General features: G+C 35.4%; 1 protein-coding gene across 1 annotated transcript in view; it reads left to right on the forward strand.

Moving 5' to 3' along the window:
- RTTN (rotatin) overlaps nt 1–13,620 on the forward strand; it is a 150,675-nt gene that overhangs the window by 75,226 nt on the left and 61,829 nt on the right. Inside the window, exons 29-32 of the mRNA XM_046671888.1 lie at nt 489–617; nt 1,072–1,182; nt 2,976–3,134; nt 4,609–4,680. Of these exons, the coding sequence (XP_046527844.1) occupies nt 489–617; nt 1,072–1,182; nt 2,976–3,134; nt 4,609–4,680 (471 nt within the window). The remainder of the gene's footprint in view (nt 1–488; nt 618–1,071; nt 1,183–2,975; nt 3,135–4,608; nt 4,681–13,620) is intronic.

Here is a 13,620-nt window from a genome sequence, read left to right on the forward strand (position 1 = left end):
AAAGGGAAAAAATTTTAAACTAAGAATATTTGTTTTAATTGTGGTAAAATGTATGTATTATAAAATTTATCATCTTAACCATTTTTATTTTATTTATTTTTATTTTTTATTTTTTTGAGGAAGATTAGCCCTGAGCTAACTACTGCCAATCCTCCTCTTTTCTTTGCTGAGGAAGACTGGCCCTGAGCTAACGTCCATGCCCATCTTCCTCTACTTTATATGTGGGACGCCTACCACAGCATGGCGTGCCAAGCGGTGCTATGTCCGCACCCAGGATCCGAACCGGTGAACCCTAGGCCACCAAGAAGCAAAACGTGCACACTTAACCGCTGCGCCACCGGGCCAGCCCCTTAACCATTTTTAAGTATATAACCTGAGAATATTATATATACCTTATGTGATTATGAGTCAGTTCAGATAAATTAGTAGAAAGTGATAAATATGCTCAGAGCAAAGCCACCATGAAATTGTTTACATTTCTTTTTCAGGTCATTACTTCTTTTTATGTGGAGCGGGGAGGAAATGCTATGTCCTTCATGGGAAAAGGTGTCACGAAGAGCACAGTTCTTTGCTTGCTTCACTTATCTCATGAGATGATGGCCCAGGCCCAGAGCTCGGTGAGGTCATTAAAAGCTGTCTGTCTCCTCAACAGTTGCCAGAAAAGGAATGTGCTGTGTCTAACACATTTCAAGCCTATAAATTTGCTATATGAAAATGTCTCTTTTGACTTTTCTTCTGGGAAACAAAAATGATTTTTGACTAAGATGTTTCTTAGAAGTTGTGTATTACACAAATCTGAATTTTATTTGAAACTTATTTTGATGGAAATCTGCATTGCAGACTACATTTTGTCTAAATAATGGGAAAAATAGCTGTTCTGAAGAAAAATTAATTTTAAGGAGAAGCTCAGATTTTTGTTTGCCTTGTTTTGGCTAAATAATAAATTAAAACGAAGTCTTAAGTACATTTTTACTTTGTTTTGATTTTTTAAAATTCGGAGTTATTTAAAACTCTCTCTGTTTTATTCTTAGAAACTGACCTAATGTGTTTGTTTCCCTTTTTTCACTCTAGGAGTGGCTGTCACTCTGGTTCCTGCCTTTGGGCAGCCACAGTGAAGAACATGCTCCTACCCAGCAAGGATTGGCCTGGTTGATTCCGTTATGGGTTGATCGAGACCCAGAGGTCAGTGTGAAGGAAAATCAAGTCCATTATGTGTAGATTAAAAAACACATGAAGCAAAACGTATATGCATGCTTGTATTTTCCAAAATGAGGTCATTTTAGTCACTAGACCTCAAGTTTTATTTACCCCATCTTAGTCAGCTTGTGCTCCCATAACAAAATACCATAAACTGGGTGACTTGAACAAGCGGAATTTGTTTTCTCACAGTTCCAGAGGCTGGAGATAAGGTATCAGCATGGCTGGGTGCTGGTGAAAGCTCTCTGGCTTCCAGTCTGCTGCCTTCTGACTGTGTGCTCATGTGACTTTTCCGCTCTTCCTCTTCTCATAAGGCCACCACTCCCATGAAATTAGGACCCCGCCTATGACCTCATTCAACCTTAATTACCTCCTGAAAGCCCTATCTCAAAAACAGTCACACTGGGGTTAGGGCTTCCGTATAAAAATTTTAAGGGGACAGAGTTCTGTTCATAGCACCCCCTCTCAGCCAAACTCATAAGAGTACAGGTTAAAAGTAGAAAAAAAAAAAAAAAAAAGGATTATAGAATCTATCACTTTTAGAAAGAACTCTGAAAAATTGTTGAAGAAGCCTAGCCATTTTCAAACAGTCTAGAAGGATAGCTGCTGAGTGACGTTTGAGTGTCATTTGATGGCATAGTACTATTACAGTGCAAAGTTTTATATTTTCTAGTTTTAGCCATTTGTCCACTAATTTTTAAAAAAAATCATTTTATTGAGGTATGATTGACATACAAAAAGCTATACATATTCGTGTGTACAACTTCATGAATTTGGAGATAAGTATACACCTGTGAAACCATCACCACAATCAATGCGATCAACATATAATTCACCTCCAAAAGTTTCCTCCTACCTTCTTTACTATTTAATTATTTATTCGTTTGATTGTCTATTTATTTTTGTGATTATAACACAACATAATAACTTTTTAGCAAATTTTTAAGTATATCATACCGTGCCTCCTGACTGTAAGCACTATCCACTAATTTCAAGCAAGAAATGATTACATCCTGTTATAATAAAACCTTGATTTGTAGAAATGTCATTTGATATGAGCTTAAAGGTTACATTCTTTAGACACATTGAACTTGGACTTGTTGCTTGACTGTGTTATGACTACATTATTTTTTGTTACCCTGTAGCTGTCAGTGAAACACTGTTTGGGAATCAGAATTCAGAGGGTCACCAAAATGCGTAGCTGGAGCATCAGTGTTACTGTGGTACACGTGTTACATCACATCAATCTTATTTGAAACATTTTTCTTTTAAAATAATTTTGGGGAAAATACTAAATGCCTTATAAAAAGATAATCCAATTCCTTCTTTCTGAAAAGCAGTTTCAAAAAAGTTAAAACCATTTATTTAGGAGAAACACTAAAATATTAAGGAAGGTAAAACAAAATAATAGGCCCCTTCTTTAGAAATGAGGACTAAACAGGAATCATGTTCAAAGGAGATGCATAAGAGCCCTATGCTTTCCCTAGAACAGGCTTTTGAACTATAATTTTTATTCTTATTTATGCTTGGTTTTGACTTTTTGTGATATTTGCTTTTATTTAACTTTCATTTTCTATATTATGCTTTCTAGAATCATGGAATAGGATTTTTATTCATTTATAAACTTAAGGTCACTGTTTTCTATAAGTGTGTTTTGTAATTTAGGATCATCAAGACAATGTCATAAAAGTATGATATTTTATATGCCAGAAAAATTAAGGATTCATGTTAGGAATTTGGATTCTTTGATTTGACGACTTTTCCTTTAATTTGAACAGGTGAGGTTCACTTCACTGGGATTAGGATCGGCACTGACCACCCTTGAAACTGGCTGTGTGGCCTTGGCCAGCAGTTGTCAGAACATTTCTGGTGGGCTCTGGGGAACTGTGGTGAACATTCTTCTGGACCAGTCGGAATGCAGTATGGTGCGCCGGGAGGTATGCCTGTCTGGTTAGCACCTCCTCCCTTTCTTCCCCTTAGAAATCGGTTGTGATAGTCTCTGTAAACCATACCTCACTCCCTGTTCAACATGGTGACTGACCCAACCATGATCTCTTCTGCCTACGAAAAACTCCAATAAAACGGTAGTAGAGAACAAAAAAGATTAATTCACAGAGAAAATTGAAGTCCTTTATTCTATAAGATCAAAGTAATATTCGCTATATTTTAATATGAATGCTTCTATTTTATTACACATATAACCTCAGTTTTTATGAGTCTCTAATGTTCATAAAGCTTTATTTAAGATAAGAGGCTGTCAAAATACTCTTTGCCATTTATTGTACAACACAAGAGGAAAAGCAAACCCTATTTCAATTCTTTCTAAATAGTTGGTGGTTTTCTTTCATTGCTACTTTTTTTTTTTAAAGATTGGTCCTGTTGCCAATCTGGTTTTTTTTTTTCCTTTTTCTCAGAGCTCCCCAGTACATAGTTGTATATTCTAGTTGTAGATCCTTCTGGCTGTGCTGTGTGGGACGCTGCCTCAGCATGGCTTGATGAGCGCTGCTAGGTCTGCACCCAGGATCCAAACCAGCGAAACCCTGGGCCGCCACAGCAGAGTGTGTGAACTTAACCACTCGGCCAGGGGCTGACCCCTCATTGCTGCTTTTATCAAAGTGATGATTGATGCAAATATTTTTAAAAGTAAACAAATAGTGATTAGAAGCTTATAAAGAAAATAGCAGCTTCTGGGCCTACCACTAACCAGTTTCCAGTTCCAAAATTCAAAGGCCGTAGTTTTCTTGTTATTTGTTTTTTAACAGTAATGCTTAAACTTGTATCTTCGTCTTCATTTACCCACTTTAAAGGTTATCTATTGACTTCCAGTTAAGATGGGTTGAAAATTTCACTCTCTTTGAATTCCTGCTGTTACCCCTCCCATTATGGCATAATCTTTCATTAAATAGATAATCAGTGTTTATGTTAGTATGATTCTTTAAATTGACCATCTTCAGGACCTAGCCAGTTAAGGTGGACATTTGTGGTTTGTATTTCTAGTTAGCAACTTTTTATTGAGAGTAACTTGTATGAGAGAAGGGAGGGGAGGTGGAAGAGGTGTGTGTGTGTGAGAGAGAGAGAGAGAGATCAAGTGTGTGTGTTTAATCTATAAGGGGGTAATAGAAGCATGAAAGTATATTTCTTAAATACTACCAGAATAGTTTACATTTTACAGATCATTTCTTGAAAAAACAGAATTCTGAAGTAGGAAAAAATGTATGTGCTGATGAAATAATTTCATCCACTGTTAGGTCATCACCTAAGATGATCTGCAGTTTGGCACTTCTTATAGTGACCTCTCAGCATGTGCAGTTTAGTGATACATTTTTTGTTATTAAATTACGATATATTGGTTATTTCAGAGATGACAACAAGATGGCAGTATTGACTTTTTTTTTTTTTTTTACATTTCAGGCTGCATTTATTCTTCAGAATCTCCTTGTAATTCCAATGCCTTCAGTAATTATAAAGGATTATACTTGGCAGGTGGGTGACTTTAAATAATTATCAATCTACTAGATATAGGAGATTAATTGATTAGATAACGTTTCAGCATATGTTTATTTCATTAATGATGAAATTTTCTACAGGGCAGCAGGATCTCTTACAAGAGAATGTAGAAATTTTCCTTTGCTCGATCAGATTTATAGGTTCTTCTCCATAGTGTTAAAAATAATTTTAAACAGAAATAATAATAGCTAATGTAGTGATTACTATGTACTAGGCATTCTTCTAGGAACCTAACAAATATTAACTTGTGTAATTGTTTGAGTTGCGAGCCATTATTATCCTCGTTTTGTTTAATAGCGCTGAAGTTTAAATAGTTTGCCCTAAATCACACACCTTTGCTTTGAGTCCAGGCAGCCTTTCTCTTGCCGCTCACTGTGCTGCCTCTCTAATTTAATAATAATAAACAAATTTGTTTATAGTTAAATATGCGTTGATGTTAACATCTTTTTGCCTTTTCTGGGTTAGTACACAATTAGGGTCATAATTTATCTTTCTTTGGTTTCCACTGGATTAATTTTTTGTTTTGTGTTCTGAATGTCAAGTCAGTAAAAAGTTGACTAACTTTTTTGTAACTCTTTAGATGATTTGGAGGATACGAAAGTACTCCCACTGAGGAGATAAGCTTTGCTGTCTCTACCCTATTACCTAGCTGTACGCCCTCATCCTAGATGTGTGTATTTATCATACTGCTGCATCTCACTCCCCAGGATCCTAGACAAATCTAAAGTTTCTAAGTTTTCCTTAGAATAGATCCTTGGAGGAGTTACAGAATCGAGTTGAGCTGCAGTGAGGGCAGCTTTTCAGGAAGTCACCTGAAGCATGAATTTAGGTGGTTGTCAAGGCTCAGATCGAATTTAGCTCTTGGAAGGTTCACTCCTCCAAACTTGACAAACCCAGATTAACTCTGCCAATTACTGAAAATCTCAGGCCACTTTTCCACTGGTTCCTCCAGCTTGGTTAACATTGCCATCTGATAATGATTGCTTATTCATAGTCTGGGTTGTAATAAAACCATTGGAGACAAAACTGGAAGGCATACACAGGATTAGTATTTATATTAACAGTGTAGTAGTTTTGATACCTGTTATCCAATAACTAGGTTTTAAAACATGTTGTTTTGGATTCAAATACAAAGCATCTCTACTCCTATTGTTAAACTAGTGACACTTGTATACTATAAGCTTGATGTACTGCCAATGAATTTTTAATTATTGAAATAAATATAATTTAAAGGCAGTAATAAGATTTCTTGGTTCTATTAAAGCTCTTGGGACATTATATTTTGATATAAAACCATGAGTAGAAGTTCACATTTTTCTTTTACAGGTTAAATACAGTCATGTGCTGCATAACGATGTTTCAGTCAAGCACAGTCCACCTATACGATGGTGGTCCCATAAGATTAGAATTATATAGCCTAGGTGTGTAGTAGGCTGTACTGTCTACGTTTGTGTAAGTCTGCTCCATGGTGTGTACACAATGGTGGAATCGCCTAACTGCATTTCTCAGAATGTATCCCTGTCATTTAGCAACACGTGCCTGTAGTGGACAGTTCTTTTTTGTTGCTGGTGACATGCTTATTGCAGCTTGTCAGTTATGTTATTCTCCAGTTCTTCATTGCAGAATTAATTTTCTACTAAAATGTTGAAAATAGTGCTTTAAGCAAGCTTTTGGAGTCTTTTGCCTTGCCTTCATTGGTCAGAATCAAAAAAGTTTGAGAGCTACTCTAATCCCAAACAGTACTTGAGGATGAAACTTTTGCTAGTCTTAAGAAAATTAGAAAAATAGGGACAGTCTTGTGTGTTTTCAAGAAACCCAGATTTTCTGCCGCTCTTTTTGTTTTGGATCTATTTTTGGTTATTATTTTTCTTTTTGATTTAAATGTCCTCACTTAGCAGTATAAACAGTTGGTTGCCTAGTATTTGTCTCTCAATTTTAAAAAAGTTTAGTGGTACTTTACATCCCAAAGTGGGATGCTAAGAAGCGACAAGGATAATCTTAAAATATAGGTAATGGAGTTTCATAATCTCCAAGTAGTTGTGACCTTTGCCAGTTTATTATAGCTGGAAAGAAGGTCTTACATATCCAGTATTGCAAAATTAAAACTGTCTTTGGTAGAATGATGAATAACAATCTTGTTCAACAAACTGTTTCATTTTCTTATGTTGGTGCACATTTCAGTGTTTTGGAGGATATACCAGGAAGTAGCACCTATCTAGCAGCTTTGTGAGCATTTTATTTGGGTAAGGTAGATATTTGATTCACTCTGTTTTACAAAGAGGGTTGCTTTGACTGCTTTGCACTTTGTTTGGTGCCAGAAGCTAACCTGATGCCCTCTGTGCTCCTGTTTCACTGGGCATTCTGCAGTGTTCTCTTTATGATTACTGCCCCTCCCCGAAGTCTTCCCACACACACAGCGTAAGTTCCTGTTGTGTGTCGCTATCTGGCATTGTTGAACTTCTGAGTGGTAATAATTTGCATATATAAGTTATGAGTTATGTAACTGACTGAGTTTCCTTTTATTGTTGAGTGCTGGAAAGTTTAGAGCCCTCCTGCCATATATGGCTCTTCTCCTATACTATTCGTGTTTTAGCTTTATTCCTGGTTCCAGTGTTTTCATACCTTTGTTTTTCTTTCATCTCTGCTCTACTTTTTTTTTTTTAAAGATTTTATTTTTTCCTTTTTCTCCCCAGAGCCCCCCGGTACATAGTTGTATATTCTTTGTTGTGGGTCCTTCTAGTTGTGGCTTGTGGGACGCTGCCTCAGCATGGTCTGATGAGCAGTGCCATGTCCACGCCCAGGATTCGAACCAACGAAACACTGGGCCGCCTGCAGCGGAGCGCGCGAACTTAACCACTCGGCCACGGGGCCAGCCCCTATCTCTGCTATACTTTTACTATCATGTTATAATTTACCTTTCCTTGTAATAGGCCTTAAATCTTTTCTGGAACAAGCTGAGACATAAATCATTTAAAACATTTTTTAAAAATTTTAAAATGTGTTTATTAAAAAGTACTAGCCTCTATAATCCATTTTAATCTTCCTCTTCTCTGAAACACACTAGCATTTAATGTCTATACCATTACATTGGTTCTTTTTCATATATCATCCTTACTGCCTTGTCTTATTTCTTACCATTTAACTTAATTAATCTTCCTAAGTAGAATATATGTTTAGGACCATATTTTTAATATATTTTTTAAATATTTTTTCCAGTTCCCACCACAGAGAAGATAGTGCTCCATCCGTCTTTGCTAATGCATAAAAATGTGCAAAGCAGTCCATTTATCCCATTAGTATTAATGATATTGCTAAGTAAATAAAGTTAAAAATCAGGTCTTAATTTTTTCTGCCTAATCCCCCATTTATTTTTCCTTGGATACAGAAACGTGTTGAAAGTGGGTGGTCACAGAGAATAGGAGCAGATAGATACCTGTCTCAGCACAGCTTCCCTTGGCGCACAGTGTCCCAAAGAGGGGCCTGAAGGCCCGGCTCCTGCTGTGGGAGAACCAGTGCTTAGCACATCACCCCTGGGTATGTCACAGCTCTTTTCTGTGTCGAACACTGTTTTTTAAGGGCAGCATTTATAAATATTGGTCTTTCCTTGTTCAAGGCTGCATCCCTCTTTCAGGGAGAGAAAACAGTGTCCAAGGGCCCCTAAACTGTGTCATGGCCCACCTGTCCAGTGTCCTGTAAGCTGGTTTCCCACAGTCTGGCTTGGATTTGGTACTCCTGAATGTGGAAGTTTCTGTTGCTGGGTTTAGATTGAGGATTTGTTGCAAATCCATACCCCTGCAACTTTAACAATCAGAATAGAATTTTAGAGTTGATTATAACAAGAAATTATTGGTTGGATAGGGATTATCTATGTAGTTTGTTTCACTTCATTTCTGTAAATGTTTGTTGAGTACCTAAATGTTGGGGATTCACAGGTGATAAGATTTAATGCTCTGGGGCGTAGAGCTTGTGGGGGAAGAAGACAAACACATAGCCAGGGACCGGTGCTATAGTGTTTTATGTATGATGATTAGCTTATGTGTAATTTTTGTAATGTTAAAGTTGTTCTTTCCACTTGAAAATGATATCCACATTTAAATGTAAAGGTAATTTCACATGCTTAAATAATATAGTGAGTTGTCAGTTTGTGGTATAAATATACGTGTTCATGCTTTTGTTCCTTTCCATGTTTGTGATGGGACTTTGAATTGGCACATAATTTTATTTTTTTTAAAAAAGATTTTATTTTGAAGAAAAATCAGACTTATAGAAAAGTTGCAGTAGCAGCACAACAATTTTTATATTCCCTTCACCCAGGTTACCCCAATGTTATTTTACCAAATTTGCTTTAGCTCTGTCTAGTATCTTTTTTCTGAACTATTTAAGATTTGCATACATAATGCTTCCTTTTCTCTAAACTCTTAAGTATGAATTTCCTAAAAACAAGGATATTCTCTTACATAATCATAATAATAATTATCAAAATTGAGAAATTATTCAAAATTTTCCAGTTGTTCCACTACTGTCCTTTATAGAAAAGAAAACAATCAGATCTAGGATCTGATTGAGGAATACATGTTATGTATAGTTTTCATGTATATTTAGTTTTGGTTTTTTTAATCTAAAATAGTTCCTAAATCTTTAAGACCTTAGCATTTTTGAGGAGTTCAGGCTGTTTAGTTTTTGTAGTGTTCTTTAATGAGGTTTGTCTGCTTCCTCATGATTAGATTGCGGTTATCCATTTTTGGCAGAAAAACTGTAGAAACGATGTGTTCTTCTTGGTGCATTGTATCAAGAGACGTGATATCTCTTTGTCCTGTTACTGGTGATACTACTTTGCTCACTTGGTTAAAGTAGAGTCGGCCTCTTTTCTCCATAGAGAGTTACAGTTTTCCTTTTGCAGGGAGACACTTTGAGATTGTGTGAATATCTATTTCTCATCAACAGTCTTGCACTAGTTTTAACTTCCATTCATGATTTTTGTCTGAAGCACTTACTACAGAATGGTTGCCAAATGATGGTTTTCTAATTTCATCATTCCTTCTACATTTAATTACATTTTACTGTAAGGAAGAGCTTTTCTTTCTTCTCCATTTATTTATGTATTCACTTATTTATTTACACCAGTATGGCTCAAGGATTCTTAGTTTGTTTCATGGGTTATAATCTGTTTCTAGCATTATTTATTTAGATGTTGAAATTGTTCCAAATTTGTCTAGGAGAAGCGCCTTTGTGAAGACTCTTAGGTCCTTTTAACATATCTTCATCAATCTTTGATCACTTCCTTACTTTCTGGTATAGCAAGATATTCTAGACTTTCCAAGCCCCAGCCTAGAATCAGATAATTTACTCAAAAGAGCCCTGACTTCTTTTAAAGGAGGTGGAATTTAGAACTGAGATTTAGGTTCTAGATATGCTTGTGGTTCCTGGGGGTCCTTGCTCCCATGCACTCTTCGTGGACACGGCAAGTAACTGTCTGCATGTGCGTTTGTGCATGTATTTTAGATAGATAGTGGACTCATTTATAAGGTACAGTCTATATCATTTTCAAATTTGATGTGATAATTATCAATGCATATTTTCCATCTTTTAATGTGTTCATCATGACTCATGAGTATTCATTTCCCAAAACAATAAATACGTGGTATCAAGGAAGCAGTATCATTGTAACTATATTCATCATTTTGCATCTTTGAGAACAGTATTTTCAAATTAATTGGAGTGTTTTATGACATAATTAATTTGCTATTTTCTTGGCAAATTTATTTGTAATGGCACCTGGTGATTTGAAGAGTTTTCTTTCTTTGCATATTGTCCTTCTCAGCTCTCCCTGGCAATTTTTCAGATGATCTGGCAGCCCCAGCACTCACCTGAGGGCAAGGCTGGTAAGAATATAGACATCTTGAGACAGAGCAATTAGACTATGCTGATTTTTCCTCCAGGCCAGAAGACAGCCCCGTCAATTACTGATGGATCTGTGGAGCGGAGCCTAGTGTATGCATATTCATTGTTCTGGCCCTTGTACCGTTAGGCATCTGTGGAAAGCCTAAGTCAGACCATCTTTTGTGCATATGCTGGCCTTGGCTTCCTGGCTGTGAGTAAAGCTTTGTTGATAATATGCCATTGCTACTAGGAAGCTTTGGCATTTGGAGAATGGGGATTAGGGCTTAAGGCTTATTAAAATAAATAAAAAATAAATAATGGTTATGTAATAAGTACATATTTCAGATATTTGATTTTCTTTGAGAAGTTAAAAATATTTTGAATGAATTGTTTGAATTTTAAAAGAAATTATTTTTTCCAAGTAGTAAATACATATGGTTAAAAAGCTAATAGAGCTTGCAGTGAGATTCACTATGTCTTTCCATTCACAGAGACAGCTTTACTTCCTATTGATTTTAATTCTACAGGTGGTTGCCTTTGTATCTCTCAATAGTATGTTTGCAATGATACGTTTGTTCCTTCACTGTGTCCGTATGTGGATTTAGTTCATTTGAACAGTCTCCTGCCAGTATAGTTCTATTACTAGTCTTCATTTCTCCACTGGTCACCCCTGCTGTTTCTGGTCTCATTACTCATGGATCGTATGTCTTGGCCCCCCATTTAGAAGGAGAGTAGGATGTGGCTAAGATGTTCCTATCCTTTCATTGGTATCTTCTCCCCAACTTCTGCTGTTCTTTGCCAGTTTTATCTTTACTTTTCCTTTGTGAAAGTTGATTACATTCACTTTCTCTTCCACATCCTTGACTTATCTATAAGTTGATCCTAAAAATTGAAAACTGATAATTCACTACAGAGCCACTTATTGGACTGTGATTACACTTTCTTATCTCTGCTTCCAAGGCCATGACCCCTCTGGCACTCAGAGGGAAAATTTTCTGGTATTTATAATATGTGTGTATGTATATGTAGACATACGTGTGTATGCTTGTGTGTGTATAATTTAGTAAATTGATTTGGGTGATTTTTTTTTCCTTTGAATTTCTGTTTATTTTTTTCTTGCATTTTGAGTCCATATCATATCTCAAGAGTTTTTTTGAGCTCTTACTCATGCTTTCTTTTCAGTTAGAATTCTTTCCTACTAATCATCCTCAAAATAATTGTATTCCTACCTAATAACAAATGCATGAGTGATAAGCTTTATGAGTTCTTGCATATTTGAAAATATATTTAAATTGCACTGGATCGATGGTTTGGATAATTACCAGATATTAGATTGAAATCATTGCTCATAAGAATTTTCTAACATCCTGTACTACTGCCTTCTAACATCCGTGCTATTGATGAGAAGTTGGATACCCACCTGATTCTGTTTATGGCTGACTTTTTCGTTTACCATCTTCTCTTTATCTTTAATGTTCTAGAATTTATGATTATGGGTCTTTTTTCATTTCTCTTGCTTAACACTCATTAAGCTCCTTGACTTGAAGACTTAGGTGTTCCTTATCTTTTGGTTCTGACAAATTTTTTTGTATTATTTTAAAAATGACTTTCCTTTTTCTTTGTTCTATCTTTCCACAAATCATATAAGTTCCATATTAGGTAGACCTCTTCAATTGATTTTCTTTGTTTCCTTATCTTTTATATTTCTATCTCTTAGTCTTTCTTTTCTGAGATATTAATTCTTTTGTTCATATCAGAATTAGTTTAACTTCTTTAATCTTGGTAGGCCGAATAATTTTCACTGGGCTTTATAGACAAAGAAAAAAAAAAACAGGTTCTAAAACCTTATTAGGTAGATTGAATTTTACATTTGTGTCTCTTACTATGACTTCTTTTGTTATCTTTATTTTCTACATCTTTTTGTCTTTTTATATTAGAACTAGAGAGAAGAATGAATTTTTGAAATATATTGATTGACAGGTGAATGTGATTTTATTAATTACATTCTTCAACACTAATAATTATAGTTATTTATAGAATAACTAGTGCAGTTCTGCATCATATTTACATGTATCATTTCTCACTTATTTTGAAAATATTTATAACTAATGAAAAGATAGATTTTAGAAGACAGCGGGTTTGTAACACTTTCTTTCTAGCAGATGGTATAGCCATCAGCCTCAGCTGACCTTTGCAGAATAAAGAATCGGCAGATTTAAGAGCTCTGGAAGAGCTTGTTTTCCAGATTTACACAGTTTACATCCCCCCATCTTATTTTATTAAACCTTTGTGAATTTTGAACTGTGACTATACCTCATCCAGGAAGCAATTACATAGACCTGATTTTGTAAAAGTAAAATTTTTGAATAATTTCATATAATCTATGTAATAAAATATTTTAAAATTGTTTTGGGCATGATTATGAAATATATTTAGAAAAATAACATTTGTACTACTTTGTTTAATCATTTTATTTTATTGATTTATTGAGTTTTGTTAGGTAGGTGGGGTTAACTTAGTAGACTTAGCTGAATTATTTCTAATTCTCACCTTGGTTGTTAATTTCTTCCCTGAATTATAGTGAGGACTCTATGTTAAGTAACTACTGCAAATCTTTTGTGTGTTTGACATGCTGTACAGTTAAGAATGTTATAAGTTGCTTGAAAGGTAGACCATTTTGAAGGTGTGAATATTATTATTGGCTCTGCGGTTTTGGATGAATTACTTCATCCTAGATAATTAAACAAGGTAATGCATAAAAGGGCCACATTGCCTGAAACATATGCCACAGTTAATGAAAGGGAGCCACATGACCCTGTTCTCTTGTACTTCTTTCTGTTTCACCTCCTTCCTCTGGACCTCTGAATTTAAACTTACACAGTGACCGTCATGTTTATTAGTCATATATCTTATTAAATAGGTAAATTGCTCTATTTATGAAGAGTAAGCTCACAGTGTTGGGTAGGTTTGTTAGAACACAACAATGACAAATTCGTAACCATAGAAGGTATTTAATATTGAAGTAAGAGATTTAAT

The sequence above is a fragment of the Equus quagga genome, chromosome 9 (genome assembly GCF_021613505.1).
Source record: "Equus quagga isolate Etosha38 chromosome 9, UCLA_HA_Equagga_1.0, whole genome shotgun sequence".
Taxonomy (NCBI): domain Eukaryota; kingdom Metazoa; phylum Chordata; class Mammalia; order Perissodactyla; family Equidae; genus Equus; species Equus quagga.